The sequence below is a fragment of the Triplophysa rosa genome, linkage group LG4, assembly GCF_024868665.1.
Source record: "Triplophysa rosa linkage group LG4, Trosa_1v2, whole genome shotgun sequence".
Taxonomy (NCBI): Eukaryota; Metazoa; Chordata; class Actinopteri; order Cypriniformes; family Nemacheilidae; genus Triplophysa; species Triplophysa rosa.
Window position 1 is genome coordinate 479640 of NC_079893.1, and position 15386 is coordinate 495025.

Consider the following 15386-nt stretch of genomic DNA (forward strand, 5'->3'; position numbering starts at 1 on the left):
ACAGTCACTATAGGGCAAAAGTCCTACCTTATAAAATACTTGCGAATTGCCAAAAATAAATAGTTTGGGTTTGGAATCTTTGGAGTAAGAATGAAAAAATAGGAAGATAGCTGCCTAAGTAATCTTAAAGTGATACTTTACCCAAAAATGAAAATTATGTCACCACTCACCTTTGAGTTTTTACAAATCTGTATAAATGTCTTTGTTCTGATGAACACAGAGAAATATATTTGGAAGAATGCTTATAACCAATCAGAATCAGAACTCCCATTGTTAGAAAAAAATACTTTATCATTTTTTTTGTTCTGTTGAACACAAAAGAAGATATTTTGAAGAATGTAGGACAGCAAACAGTTCTGAGGTACGTTTGACTATCATTGCATTTTTTCCTACTATGGGAGTCAATGGGGGGCAAAATCTGTCTGGTTATAAACATTCTTCCAAATATCTTTCTCTGTGTTCATCAGAACAAAGACATTTATACACATTATACAGAACTTGAAGGTGAGGAAATGATGACAGAATTTTCAATTTTGGGTGAACTGTCTGTCCCCTGATAGTCCTCGCTGATTTAGATCACAAGAAAAAGGAATTGTTCGAGAAGCAAACAGGGCATCTGAATTTGTCTGGATCAGGTGAAACACTTCACAGATCTGTCTCTGTGCTTGAAAAGAAGATGGAGGAAGCTGAATTGAATTGAATTGAATGAATGCGATATGCTTTTGCGCAACTGAAGGTTAGGTCTCATTAGTACCTTTTCTAGTATTTTAACATTTTTACAATTCACACGAATTGAAATGAATTATAAAATGGTAAGAATGAATTCTTGTGACATCAGGCTGACTGGTAGAGTAACAAGCCTCGCCGATCCTGGATTTCTGTCAGCCACACCAGGATCTGTCAATTTGCATTTCACATTTTTCGAGCAGTTGAGGACTTTTTAAAATGCATTTGGATTATTATCGATGGCCTGAAGCGCTGAGCTCGCCGGTCATAAAGTGGGGCGTTAATGAGTGTTGGTGGGAGTGAATGTAGGAGGAAGAGTCCTCAGTCCATCTGAACAAACATTAAAGAAAGAGAGAGAGACACAAGACAAGTGCAGAATGTCTTGAGATCTCGATGCGCTGACCTCCCACGCCACCTTCGCTCCGCAGGCCCCCGCTCTCAAGCGCTCGGCATGCTGGGTAAAATAACACTGGATTCCGGGCAACTGGGGTCTTTTTAGAATCTGCGCAAAACAACATCTGCCGGTTTGTGCAGCTGAGCTGTTTTTGTATGTTCGGGCTGAACGATGGGAGATTGAAGGTCTACGTTTTGATAGACGCTCTCTCGTAAACTCCGTCCCAAGACCTGTGAGCCTCCGACTTGAGACAAATGTAGCTAGCTGTCATTGGCTGGCGTTATAGAGGTGAATGTAAGCCGCCACGCGTGTGTTTGTGGGACTGTAATCGATCACGCTCACGATCAAAGCGCAGGCCGCTCTGTCTCAGAATGCATGTGCTATGTGGGCCGTCGTAATGGAAAAAGACTCTTTTACATGATGTATCATGATAGTATCATGCCGTAGAGCTTTTAGCCGTGGATGGAAACATCCTGGTGCTCCAACATTTCATATGATCCCTTTGAAGTGAGCTCAGCATTTGATAATGGTCCCCAAACCTTTAATATAGTCCACATAAACCACCATGACCCACTGCAGCTTCTGTCAACCAATCGCTTTGTTCGTTTACAAGCTTTGTCTTGAAATTCCACAAATAATTGTTCTTTTCTTATTCCTTTAAATGTTACGTTGTGTTGGATCATTTGTGGTGAACTTGTGACACTGTTCATAAGCCCTTGTATTGAGTGACAGGACATTTTTTTGAGATCTGCATTATACACTTTATGTATGTTTATGTATAGATTTATGGTACATATCATATATATTTACGTTTATATTTTTCTTTAGATTTTGTTTGTTTTACACTACAGATAATATTAAAGAACATCAATCCCAAAAAATCAACGCATGTACATGTACAGCTACTGTTTAGAGTTAAATAAAATGTCTTGCAGAGAAAGTGAAAAATTCACTTTTTATGTAAAAGCACACATTGTCCTCGAGCTGTCTGTCTGTTTAGGGCCCTTGTCTTCCACCACTAGACACTTTTTATTGCTCAGAGGTTTTGTTTCTTAGCTCAGGGGACGTGGAGATTGTGAAGGTTTCATTTATATGAGAAAGTGAAAGTGACCTATTAGTCAGATATGGTGACCCATACCCGAAATGTGACCTCTGCATTTAACCCATCCAGAGAGTAGTGAACACACGCACAGCAAGTGGTGAACACACGTACACCCGGAGCAGTGGGCAGCTATCACTGCAGCGCCCGGGGAGCAAGTAGGGGTCAGGTGCCTTGCTCAAGGGCACCTCAGTCGTTACCCGCCGGCCCTGGGAATCCAACCGGCACTCTAACCGCACTCACGAGTCCGACTCTCTAACCATTAGCCCACGACTGCCCCATAAATATATGGTATCTCATTCAAAGGGACAGTTCACCCAAAAATGTCATCATTTACTCACCTCGAGTTGTTCCTAATGTGTATAAATGTCTTTGTTCTGATGAACACAGAGAAAGATATTTGGAAGAATGCTTGTAAACAAACAGTTCTTGGGCCCCATTGACTCCCATAGTAGGAACAAATGGTAGTCAAAGTTGCCCCAGAACTGTTTGCTGTCCTACATTCTTTAAAATATCTTCTTTTGTGTTCAACAGAACAAAAAAATTATGAAGTAATTCTTCCTACTATGGGAGTCAATGGGGCCCAAGAACTGTTTGTTTACAAGCATTCTTCCAAATATCTTTCTCTGTGTTCATCAGAACAAAACAGAAAATGTATGCAGATTTGGAACAACTTGATTGTATTTTTTTTATTCTTGGGTGATCTGTTCCTTTAAGCATCAAAATGGTCCCTGTTGTTTTCTTGGAGAAAATAGAATGTAATAAGACAATTGTTGACATGCAGTAAGCTTATAAAACTTGTAATATTTTATAAATAAATATAAGTAATATTGACAGCATAGCTCAAATCATTTGGTTTTGGGGAGAATTTGATAAGAAATGCTTTAGTTCACATGAAGTCAGATCTTTGACTTTATCACAACTTGTTTTAACTAAACAAGACACAAGTGGGACTGATGTCTTTTTGGACTTAAAGGTAGGGTGGGTGATCCTGTCCAGAAACATTTTTGTCATGTTGGTTGGAAATCTCTTTACATCCTGATAGCAATCAAGAAGTATAGTGGTCAAATAATATTTGTGCAAAAGACCCAAGCTGAGGAGTTAACACGCCGGAATGATGTGGGGATATTCACTGTTCCCAGAGGAGCTTTTATTATGAAAGTGAGCACCGTTCATCCGGAGCGATTGCGGAAGAGCGTTAGTTGTTGGAACAGCGCGTGGGACAGTGGTGAGGTATACACAGGCTCGTAAATCAGGCTGTAACTGAATCTTCCGAGCCAGGTTATAACGTAGTGTGCTGATGTGCGTCCAATAGAGTGAGTACAGATAGAGTTATATGTGTTCGCTTGGATTGTGTTCCTTATTGTTAATGCTAACATGCTACTAGCTACACAGCTGTTCATAGCTGTGATAATCACTCATGTTACTGTTCGTCAGCGTGTTGCTAATGAAGAGTGTTGTTTCATTATGTCAATGGTGTATTTGGTAACAATGAAGGAATGAGTGTTGTACATATTATTGTGAAGATGTATGAGGGGAGAAGCCATAGTTATCTGTTAATGCGTTAACTGCATGGATGTTATGCACCATAGCTCTGCATGCTTAGGAGTTCTGTTGTTATCTGTTCCAGGGAAACCACATCTGCACACCTGTACATCTTTGCATCTTAATCTCTCCACCTACATTTTACCTGGCCCGGTTGCAAATACGGCCAATCTTAACCGTCAGTAAATTCACCTGGATAATTCAGAAAGTACCAGTCTGAGTGAGGAACGGAACAGCACTCAGTTGGTTCATGGCTCTGGGTTCAGTAAAGGAACACTGATCGTACTCCTCGTGATCTTGTTAACGCTGGCTCTCCCCTCTGATGATTGTTCATGTGTGCCCAATAAACGGCTTAAGTTGACCCAATGCTCTCTGCTGTGTTCTGACCGACACCCTGGTTCACTGCTATACTTATTTGAAACTAGCCCCTTTCCTCTCAGAATAGCTCTTCGCTACATTTGTGGTCCTTCGAGCCGGATAGCAGCTGTGCTGGGAATATGCAGCCGAGCGAGGGAGCAGCGTGGGCCATGCCAGCCCGGCCCAAGCGCCAAATGAGACAACCGGAATATTTACAGGATTACGTGGTTGGAGCAGCTCCACCGAGGAGGTCTAGCCCAACACGTCACAGTACGCCCTCCTTTCCACCCGGAGCAGCTGAGTGGATCCCACGTTCTCACGTTCCATGGAATAAGACCCCTTGCACGAGGGATGAGTCCTCCGCTGACTGGGATGATAGCCTCCAAGACACGAACATAGCATGGTCACAACCACCAACTACCTCTACCCGGGAGCCGAGACTAGAGCGACGGACACAGCCCACAGAACCATGGCCGAGACCTCCGCCCTCCAGGCCCGATGACTTCCAATTAGGGGAAGAGGAGGAGCCTGAAGAGTTACCGCCACCGCCATGGCCCCCATTTGAGCCACATCCTATGCCCACGAGGGTGGAGGAGCACAGAGTGATTACCGTCATAGATAGGATGATGAGGGAGCTACAGCTCATGAGAGACCAAGCGGTGTCTGAAGCACCCGCTAATGATATCCAGCACTCTCACCAACGCGATCCTTCTTCGTACAGACTACGTAATGAACATTGGGATGCTCGGCCTCGACCCCAGAGGTCAGGATCTTTCTCACCAATGTCTCACACGGAGCAGTTCCCAACCAGAGTCGACATGAGCCATCCGCACCGTGCTCGAGGGCTACCTCAGTCGCCAGGAGCAATGTCACTGGGAAGAGGAGGATATCAGGGACCAGCCCCAAGAATCCCTCTTTTCGTTCATAAAGACCCGATGGAATTCTCCAGGCTGAAGCTAGCTTTAACCAACCTGTTACCTGCGGATGCCCCTGAGCTCTTTAAGTACCAGATCCTTGTGGATCATGTGAAGCTCGAGGAAGCCTGTCTCATAGCTGATTCCTTTATTAACTCACCCAGGCCTTACATGGACACAATGGCCGCCCTGACGGAGAAGTTCGGACAGCCTCATCAAGTAGCCTTAAAGAGGATTGCGACCATCATGGATTCACCTGAGATCAAACGAGGAGATATAGCGGCCTTTGAAAGATTCTCACTGCATGTACAGTCACTAGTGGGCATGCTACAGACATTGGGTCCGGATGGTGATGTGGAGCTTAGATGTGGTTCTCATGTAGCTCGGATCCTCTCCAAGCTTCCGACCGAGATGAGAGCGAACTTCAGACGACAGATGTTCTACGGTCATGGGCATACTCACACCTTGCGTGACCTGGCAGAATGGCTCAGATATGAGTCTTGGTGTCAAGGCTACGACAACATCTCAGATGTCCATACCCAAGGGTCAACAGGCTACCGAGCGGAAAAGCGACGCAGCCGACCTGCAGCTACAGTGCTTCACGGAGCAGAAGGCCGTCTGCCGAGACAGGCGGGAAACCAAGGGAGTCACAGCTCTTTTAATCCGACCAAAAGAGGCAATGTGAAACCGTACTGCCCTTATTGTGAGAACAACGACCACTTCCTGAATAAGTGTCCCGACATTCAGAAACTCACCAGAGAGGAGATCAGAGAGTGGATAAGAGTGAACAAGAGATGCTGGAAATGTGGACGAGGACATCAAGCCGTACAATGTGACCTCAAAAAGCTCTGCGATTTGTGCCATGAGAGGCACCTCCGGATTCTGCATGATGCCAATGCTCGCCCAAAGGTCGAACCGCCAAAGACGGAGAGTTGTCTAGTGAGCTCCGGAACGGAAATACTCTACTTGGACAGACCATCGGTGCATTCCCGTGTCCTACTGAAAGTCGTCAGGGTACTTCTGCGCAATAGAGACAAGACACTAGAAACGTACGCTGTCCTCGACGATGGTTCTGAGCGGACGATGCTCCTCGCGGAGGCTGCCGATCAACTGGGCCTGCCCAAGAAGCCTGAGGACCTAGCACTCCGCACAATCCGTCAGGAGGTTCAAACCTTGAAGGGATCATCAGTCTCATTCAGCATATCCTCCCCCTCTCGTCCCAAGAGGACCTTTCGAATAACAGAAGCTTTTACTTCTCGATACTTGGCTTTGGCAGATTACACCTACCCCATTGTCTGTCTGAAGAAGAAGTACAGGCATCTGGCAGACATACCCCTTGAGCCCTTCGAGCATGTGAAACCACTCTTGCTGATCGGTGCTGATTACCCCCATCTACTCACCCCGATCGAGCCGGTGAGACTGGGACCGCCAGGAGGACCAGCAGCTGTCTGCACTAGGTTGGGATGGGCCCTCCAAGGACCTGCTCATCCCATACAGTGGACAATGGGTGCCAGGCAGTGTCTCTTCACCAGTGTTTCCCCTCAGACAGAGCTAGCACAGGATGTAGAGAAGCTGTGGAAGATGGACGTGATGCCCTACCAGACCAGCAAACTGGTGGTACGATCAAAGCAGGATCAGGAAGCGATTGAGCTCCTCGAGGCAAAAACAAGGCGAATAAGGGTCGACGGTGTACTCAGGTATGCCACCCCGCTGCTGCGGAAACGCGGTGTTCCCTCCCTCAGAGCACCTAAAGAGGCCGTCCTACCAAGTCTCAGAAGTCTGGAGAGGCGCCTAGACAGGGACCCCCGACGGGCTAACGAGTACTGTGCAGCGATCCACAAGCTGGTGGAAGCAGGTGCTGTCAGGAAGATAAACCCACAGGAAGCCTCACTCACCGAAGAATCGTGGTACATACCCCACCACCTAGTGAGTCACAACGAGAAGAGACGCCTGGTCTTCAACTGTTCGTATCAGTTCCAGGGTCGAAGCCTAAATGATGCTCTCCTTCCCGGACCTACGCTAGGTCCATCTCTGCTCGGAGTTCTGCTGCGCTTCAGGGAACATGCAGTAGCGGTCAGTGGAGACATCCGCAGCATGTTTCACCAAGTTCGGCTCCCTCCGGAGGATCGAGCACTTCTCAGGTTCCTTTGGAGGGACATGAAGCGCAACGAACCCCCAGACATCTTTGAGTGGCAAGTTCTGCCGTTTGGCACTGCATGCTCACCGTGCTGTGTTACTTTTGCTCTCCAGAGGCATGCGAGAGACCATGGTGGACCAGATGGAAGAGTCAGGCATTCGGTGGAGCAGTGTTTTTACGTGGATAACTGTCTCCAGAGTGTGCCCACGGCCGAGGAGGCCAAGGGGCTGGTGGAGCGACTCAGAGAAGTCTTAGCCGCGGGTGGATTCGAGATTCGTCAATGGGCCTGCAACGTGCCTGATGTCCTTAAGCACCTACCTGGAGAAGCAAGGTCCGATGGTATGGAGAGGTGGCTGTCACACAACGAATCCGGCCTGACAGAGCCAACTCTGGGACTCAGCTGGCACTGGGAAACAGACACCTTAGGATACAAGAGCCGACCTTTGGACTATGGATCGCTGACCATGAGGAATGTGTATAAGGTGCTAGCCCGACAGTACGATCCCCTAGGGTTCATATCACCCTACACTACTCGAGCTAAACTGATCGTCCAGCGCATGTGGGAAAAGCCCCGGGATTGGGACGACCCGATTCTTCCCTCTGACCTGCAGAAGGCATGGAAGGAATGGGAATCAGAATTGCCTTTGCTATCACACATCTCCTTACCACGTGCATATGTTCCCGCTCATGCAGGTCGGAGTGTGGTCTCTAGACACATTCATGTATTCAGTGATGCCTCCGAAAGGGCTTACGGGGCAGTCTCTTACCTGAGAACCGAAGATGCACAGGGACAAATCTACCTGGCGTTCCTAGCAGCAAGATCCAGGGTGGCCCCCCGCCGGCAACACTCGATTCCCCGCCTCGAGCTTTGTGGTGCCTTGTCAGCCGCCCAGCTTGCCCAGACGATAAAGAAGGAACTGAGCATCAGTACAGATGGGACGATTCTCTGGAGTGATTCCACTACAGTGCTCACATGGCTAAAGTCAGAGTCGTGCCGCTTCAAAGTCTTTGTCGGCACGCGCATAGCCGAAATCCAAGAGCTTACAGAGCAGAGTACCTGGCGTTATGTGGACTCCGCACAGAACCCAGCTGATGACGTCACACGCGGGAAGACCTTGACAGAGTTAGCCATGCCTAATCGTTGGAGCCAAGGGCCGACTTTCCTCCTCAAAGGACCCGATGGATGGCCCACCTGGCCGGGCGTGGAACCCAAGCACGACACGGCAGAGTATAAGAAGCTGACGATATGCGGGGTGATTAACCGCGCGGAGGGACCAGAAACCTTGCCAATGCACTCACTGTCATGGAGGGATATGGTGAAGTCCGTGGCTCAGGAGCTGCATGGGGCGGCAGGAAGAGAACCGTTGAGTGCAGCCGACTACCAGCAGGCAGAGATGACGGTTTTCAAAAGAGTCCAATCTGAGTGCTTCCCTGAGGAGTTGCGACACCTGAGAGCCGGGAAGGCACTGCTTAAGAGTAGTCGCATACTTAGCCTCTCACCGGAGTTAGACCCTGAGGAGGATATTATACGGGTGGGAGGACGACTCAGACGTGCTGAGGGGTTAGATTCGGTTTTCAAGCACCCCATTGTATTGGACCCCACTCATTTGGTCACAAAGCTCCTTATCCGGGACTACGATGCCCGCCTCTGTCATCCAGGCCCTGAGCGAGTATTCGCGGAGTTGCGCCGTACCTTCTGGGTTCTTCGTGGCAGAGAGGCCGTGCGGAAGGTGCAACATCAATGTGAGGAGTGCCGAAGATGGAAGTCCAAGCCACTGGTCCCGAAGATGTCCGACTTACCTGGAGCCCGTCTGCGTCTACACAAGCCCCCGTTCTTCTCGACAGGAGTAGATTGCTTTGGACCTTTCCATGTAAAGTTGGGACGGCGCTCAGAGAAGAGATGGGGGATCATCTATAAGTGCCTTACCACCCGAGCGGTGCACGTGGATCTATTGCACAGTATGGATGTGGATTCCTTTCTTATGAGCCTCAGACGGTTTATCGCTCGCCGAGGAACTCCCGCAGAGCTCTATTCAGACCGAGGTACAAACTTTACGGCTGGAGAGAAGGAGCTCCGCGAGTCCTTCAATAGCATGTCCTCAGATCTACAACGATTACTGGCTGGACAGAAAATTGATTTCCGCTTCAACCCCCCTGCAGCTCCTCACTTCGGGGGGACGTGGGAAAGAGAGATCAAGTCTGTGAAGTCCGCTCTGTATACAGTCATAGGGGCTCAACCTGTCTCTGAAGAGGTGCTCCATACTACTCTTCTGGAGGTAGAGGCCATCCTCAACGCGAAACCGCTGGGCTACACCTCATCCAATGTGGCCGACTTGGATGCAGTAACCCCAAATGTACTTCTGATGGGGCGGCTGGATGGATCACTGCCGCCGGTGGTATATCAGAAGAGCGAGGGATTAAGCAAGCGAAGGTGGAGGCACTGTCAGGTGATGGCGGATCATTTCTGGGGAAGATTTATTAGGGATTACTTGCCAGCCCTACAACGCAGACAAAAGTGGCATGACACCCCTACGGATTTGATAGTCAATTCAGTGGTGTTGCTAATGGACCCTCAGTTTCCCAGGGCCCTCTGGCCGGTGGGTAGAGTGGTTAAAGTGCATCAGAGCGCAGATGGGCATGTTAGATCTGCAGACGTGAGAATCAAAGACAAGATCTACACTCGGCCAGTGGCCAGACTGATTACTCTTCCTGCTATCCCAGATCACAGAGATGATGCGCACGGGACCCCGGCCTCTTCAGATTAGAGACGAGTCTTTGCAGGGGCAAATTGCAAGCAATTTGGGGGCGGCTGTGCAAAAGACCCAAGCTGAGGAGTTAACACGCCGGAATGATGTGGGGATATTCACTGTTCCCAGAGGAGCTTTTATTATGAAAGTGAGCACCGTTCATCCGGAGCGATTGCGGAAGAGCGTTAGTTGTTGGAACAGCGCGTGGGACAGTGGTGAGGTATACACAGGCTCGTAAATCAGGCTGTAACTGAATCTTCCGAGCCAGGTTATAACGTAGTGTGCTGATGTGCGTCCAATAGAGTGAGTACAGATAGAGTTATATGTGTTCGCTTGGATTGTGTTCCTTATTGTTAATGCTAACATGCTACTAGCTACACAGCTGTTCATAGCTGTGATAATCACTCATGTTACTGTTCGTCAGCGTGTTGCTAATGAAGAGTGTTGTTTCATTATGTCAATGGTGTATTTGGTAACAATGAAGGAATGAGTGATGTACATATTATTGTGAAGATGTATGAGGGGAGAAGCCATAGTTATCTGTTAATGCGTTAACTGCATGGATGTTATGCACCATAGCTCTGCATGCTTAGGAGTTCTGTTGTTATCTGTTCCAGGGAAACCACATCTGCACACCTGTACATCTTTGCATCTTAATCTCTCCACCTACATTTTACCTGGCCCGGTTGCAAATACGGCCAATCTTAACCGTCAGTAAATTCACCTGGATAATTCAGAAAGTACCAGTCTGAGTGAGGAACGGAACAGCACTCAGTTGGTTCATGGCTCTGGGTTCAGTAAAGGAACACTGATCGTACTCCTCGTGATCTTGTTAACGCTGGCTCTCCCCTCTGATGATTGTTCATGTGTGCCCAATAAACGGCTTAAGTTGACCCAATGCTCTCTGCTGTGTTCTGACCGACACCCTGGTTCACTGCTATACTTATTTGAAACTAGCCCCTTTCCTCTCAGAATAGCTCTTCGCTACAATATTTGTATAATTATATATCGTCTGTGAAAGGCGTAGGACCAAAAAACGTTGGCCCAATCAAAACGTTCTGGCCGAACGCTGTGACGGGTCATGTGTACATTTTCAGCCAACGTATTTTGCATCCCACTGCGCACCCTGTTCACACAGACATCATACGTCATCAGCGCGCTCACGTCCGCTGTGTCGATGTAGGGAGAATGGCAATGACAATCAGCAACAATCAAACTTTCCCGCGGAACCGACAACAAGTCAATCTACAAAACCAAAGTCTGTTTTTGAAAAAGCAGTGACGAAAAAACGTCTGGATCATGAAAGAGGAAAAACTGGAATTAACATCGGCTCAGCTTTTACACGATGGAGACAGCTCCGGCAGACTATACCATGGTTGCTCTCTTTCTTTTGGACAGGTATGTACATGCTTCGAGAAGAATTTAATCGATTAGTTACGTGGATTTACGAAATACATTCATGTGTTCGGAGGAGGCGTGGCTTTGGACGGCGAATCGCATAGAGGGTGGGATTATAATTTCAATGCTAGCAGGCTAAAGTTATCACCTTTCCAAATCAACCACCCCACCTTTAATACAATACATTTTACATGATCTATAATCATTTTAATTATGTTATTAAGGAAACACATTCATTCCAGGGTGGCACCGATTTTGTTTTTCCTGCTAGTGCACGTGTTGTTTTAACACACATAAATCTCTGGGGGGAGGTTGATGTCCCCCAGATGTTCCAGTGTTTGTGGTGCATGTTCTGATCCACACCTGCGCTCTGCAGTTATATTACAACACTTTTTACAACAAAACTTACCAAACACAAAATAAATTCTCAAGACTCAACATTTGTTTAAACTGGTCATAAACAAATATCGTTTATGATATAAAATATAATCAAATATAAAAAAATTGCAGTGTTTTATGTTGAAATGTAAAATACATTTTGGTAACACTTTATTTTACGATGCCCTTCTTACGCATGTTAATTGTATTTGCTAACTCTATAGTAAGTACATGTACATTACTCGGTACTTAAATGTATAATTAATTACACTTTCACAAGAGCACTGTAAAATAAAACCGAATTTTTTGCAAACTACTTGCTTCCAATTGTCATATAGAGAACATTTCTCATATAGTCCGTTCATTTCCTAATAGATTAAATTAAGCCCCATCCTACATTTCTCCTCCTTGAATATCCTGTTTTGTTCGGAAACACTTCACATCAAACAATTAAAATGGCTTGCAAACACTGTATCTCGCATAAATGGTATTGAACCAGAATTGATTCCTGAGTCACATTTTATGCCATTATGCTCTTTCGAGCCACATAGACATTATGTTGAATTTAAACTGTCTTTGTTCATGTGCCATAATATTACAGATACAAACTGAGCTCAGTGTAGACAGACCATGTCCATCCATATCCATCTTCACTCCAGACATCAAGTGCATCTCATCCGTTTGGTTTTCACAAGCCATCTGAGCTCTCGAGCACATCCAGAGCCGATCCATATCTCCAGTCAGAGGCTCAGAGAGCGAGTACTGTAGCAGAGGAAAAAGGCTGAACTCAAGAGCCGTTTCAGGTCACGTGTTGAACACATGCAAACACAAACTCTGGTGATGTATGACACGCAGCTGTTTCATAAGTCTATAATGAGCTCCATATTGTGCCTGTAATATCCTGTGATGTTTCCAGATAGCAGTGTTATAAATGACATTTGAACATTTCATCAAGGAAATTTGACATAATGATGCTGGGATGTTGTGTGATTGGTTGGACGGATGTTACCATGTGGTTGCCATAGTTGTTAACACGTTTTTATACAGTCGCTACACTGTTCGAGGTGGTTGCTAGGGTGTTGCTATATGGTTGCTAAGGTGTTTTGAATGTCGTTTTAAGTTAAGTGATTTCTAAGGTGGTGTGAGGCCAACACAATCTCGTGGAAGTTCCAAACTACAGTATTTTTAAGGTGATTTTCTTATCCATTTGGAGCCAAGGTAAAATATGACTTTAAAAAATGGCAGCATCATTATTTTATTTTTACGCAGAGATTGGTAGGTCTATTAGTAGAATTTGTTGACTTCAGCCATCCTTGGTACACTACATGCCAATGGCGGCAGTTCTAAAATAAGAAAAAGCACATTTTGTGTTCGGTTTCTCAAGGTTTGCATGCCTGTAACTTAAGAAGTATTAAAGATATCTAAAAATCTTTGGGAATCTGGTTGATAGCAAACGTGTCTTATGGGGTCTCCATTTACATTGTAAGGCCCTACATGGTACAGTGCCAGAGATATGGAAATCTCAATATGTCTCCATGAGCAAACTGTACCAATTTTAGGGTTGAAAACTAATAGTAATAGTCGGCTATTATCTCATTTTGATTGTTTGATTCTAACAGATCATTTTTTAGTTTTCCCTGTGGCAGTTTTTCCACTGATGCTGAATGTGTGTGACTTCAGAACAAGGTGCATTTAAATGATTAAAAACTCAATTAATACAATCCAGTTTTATTCTTTAGGCCACAAGTGGATGTTAATTAAAGTTGTGGCATGAATATAATTTCATTGACGAATGAATCCTGCAAAAATGGTTACAGATTGAAGCTTTAAATGCTCTTAAAAGCAGCATATTTATTTCCAAGATAACTGCATGCCTTGATGATTTAAACATACAACGTAATAAAGTCACGTGATTGAAATGTTTAACACATCTTTAGAAATGAGTATGCATACTCTGCAGTATGCAGTGCACTATATTCATTCCGAACACAAATGAAAGAGTCCTTCCATAATTGATCTGATCAGGGAGGAGACTGCGGAGTCTCAGGACCAGCAGACTGAAGGAGAGCTTCATCCACCAGGCAGTCAGGAAGCTAAACTCCCTCCGCCCCTCCCCTGTCTTGCCCCATGCACCACTGAACTCTGACTACATCCCCCTATGAAGGTATTTCGGGTGCAAAACAACGGAGCGCCTGTGAGAGTGGAACTTGTAGTTGTAGAGGTCGGCCACACATGTGTATCAGTACATTTGAAGTCAAAATTTGAAGTTGCAAACTTGTAGATGTTTTTCTCTCCCGCAAACACAACACAACAGTTAGGCCTTCTTGAATCTTTCAGTGCGAGTGCACAAATCCAGTTCTACAAATCACAAACTGAGATGCTCGTGCAGTAAATATGGTGCAAAACACATTCACACACCTGCACCAAAAGCAAGCGTTCGCAGAGCAGTTTATGTGAATTCGTGCAGTGAGAGTTGAATGCTCATCAAATATTTTCTCACAAATGAAAGGTTTTATTCTTGGACATCCTTCTAACACAAACACAAGAACACAACTACAAGTGCTTGAATCTGCTGCTGCGAGTCTCTGACACAAGTTCACACACTCTCTCACATCTGTGTGATGTGTGGAGCAAAAGTGATTTGTGCACTTGCAGAGGTCAGACCAGCTAGTTTTGACGCCCAGCAGGTGGCGTCCTAACGCGCAAGTGATGGAAAAGTCCTCGAGAATCATCCCGAGCTGCTTTTTTCTGAAATCACTAATCGTCCTAGAATCCTTTGGTTTAGTTTAAACACGTATGCTGGTCAGCTACATTGACAATCCCTTACGAAAATGAAACATGGTCGTAATGTCGGTATGTAAGTGTCTTGACCACCTACAAACCGAACTACAAAACTATTAGCAAGACGCTAGTTACGTTGGCTTTTATGGGGTGTTGCGCAGGTTGCGCAGACTGATCGGCGTATGACATCAAAGTGCCGCGAGAGCAGAGCTCCGTGTGCTTTCGAAACGCGGTACTCTGATGTCAGACATTCGCCGATGTCATGCAGCATTTCAAGAAGTCGAACATTGCAATGCAAAGTCAGAAGACACATATGCAGTATTTTGTGAGGGATTATCAGTACTGTGAACGTGCACTTTATAAAAGTCTTATATGTTAGATATAATGAAGTTTAATTGAATGGAGGCCTAATGTAAAGCTGTAAGTTGTTTATAAGTCATGGAAATAATTTTTTAGAGGCCCAGATGTATGCACGGTTTCGTTTGTTTCACTGTTTTTGCCTCGTCTGTGCACATGTTCGTTCTCTTATCGAAGGCAAAGAACAATTGATCCCCACAGGGACCGTAAGTGAGACTGTGGACATAAATCAAGCTATTAGTATTGAAGACATTGAGAGATGTTATAGTTTTTGCAATGGCTCTTTTGCAAAAATAAATTAACCAAAACTGGAAAAATGGCTCTTTGGTTAAAAAAGGTTCCTGACCCCTGATCTATATGTATGTACTGCACGTGTGGCAGAATTGACAATAACGCAGTCTTTGACTTAATAATTCATCCTAACAGGTCAACATACATACAACAGGTCAAGTCTCTACATCATCTTGACCCCATTTGATTAACACGTCCCTGTATGTAGAACAGCGTATGATGCTCGAAGAGGATTTCTCCTGTGGTTTAAACCAGCTTTGAA

At 45.7% G+C, this 15386-nt stretch overlaps 2 protein-coding genes across 3 annotated transcripts in view; both read left to right on the forward strand.

Annotated features, from left to right (window-relative positions):
* Positions 1-3313: 3313 nt before the first annotated feature.
* On the forward strand, positions 3314-10941 carry LOC130552431 (uncharacterized). Of its 2 annotated transcripts, none has more exons than XR_008962736.1 (2): positions 3314-10222; positions 10537-10941. XR_008962736.1 is itself a non-coding variant. In XM_057330703.1 (2 exons), the coding sequence occupies exon 2, from the start codon at positions 4262-4264 to the stop codon at positions 9935-9937; it is 5676 nt and encodes a 1891-aa protein (XP_057186686.1). In that variant the 5' UTR covers positions 3314-3535; positions 3850-4261; the 3' UTR covers positions 9938-10941. The 2 variants fall into 2 exon arrangements, 1 of the variants encoding a protein (XP_057186686.1); XM_057330703.1 differs by having other exon boundaries at positions 3314-3535; positions 3850-10941.
* An 8-nt stretch (positions 10942-10949) lies between these two features.
* The window catches only part of LOC130552432 (sodium/potassium-transporting ATPase subunit alpha-1), a 36365-nt gene continuing 31928 nt past the window's right edge, over positions 10950-15386 (forward strand). Inside the window, exon 1 of the mRNA XM_057330704.1 lies at positions 10950-11317. Within this exon, the coding sequence (XP_057186687.1) occupies positions 11219-11317 (99 nt within the window). The 5' untranslated portion in view covers positions 10950-11218. The remainder of the gene's footprint in view (positions 11318-15386) is intronic.

Bases quoted from the DNA above. Each gene is read 5' to 3' on its own strand.
- LOC130552431 (XM_057330703.1), top strand. From the start codon at position 4,262: ATGCAGCCGAGCGAGGGAGCAGCGTGGGCCATGCCAGCCCGGCCCAAG.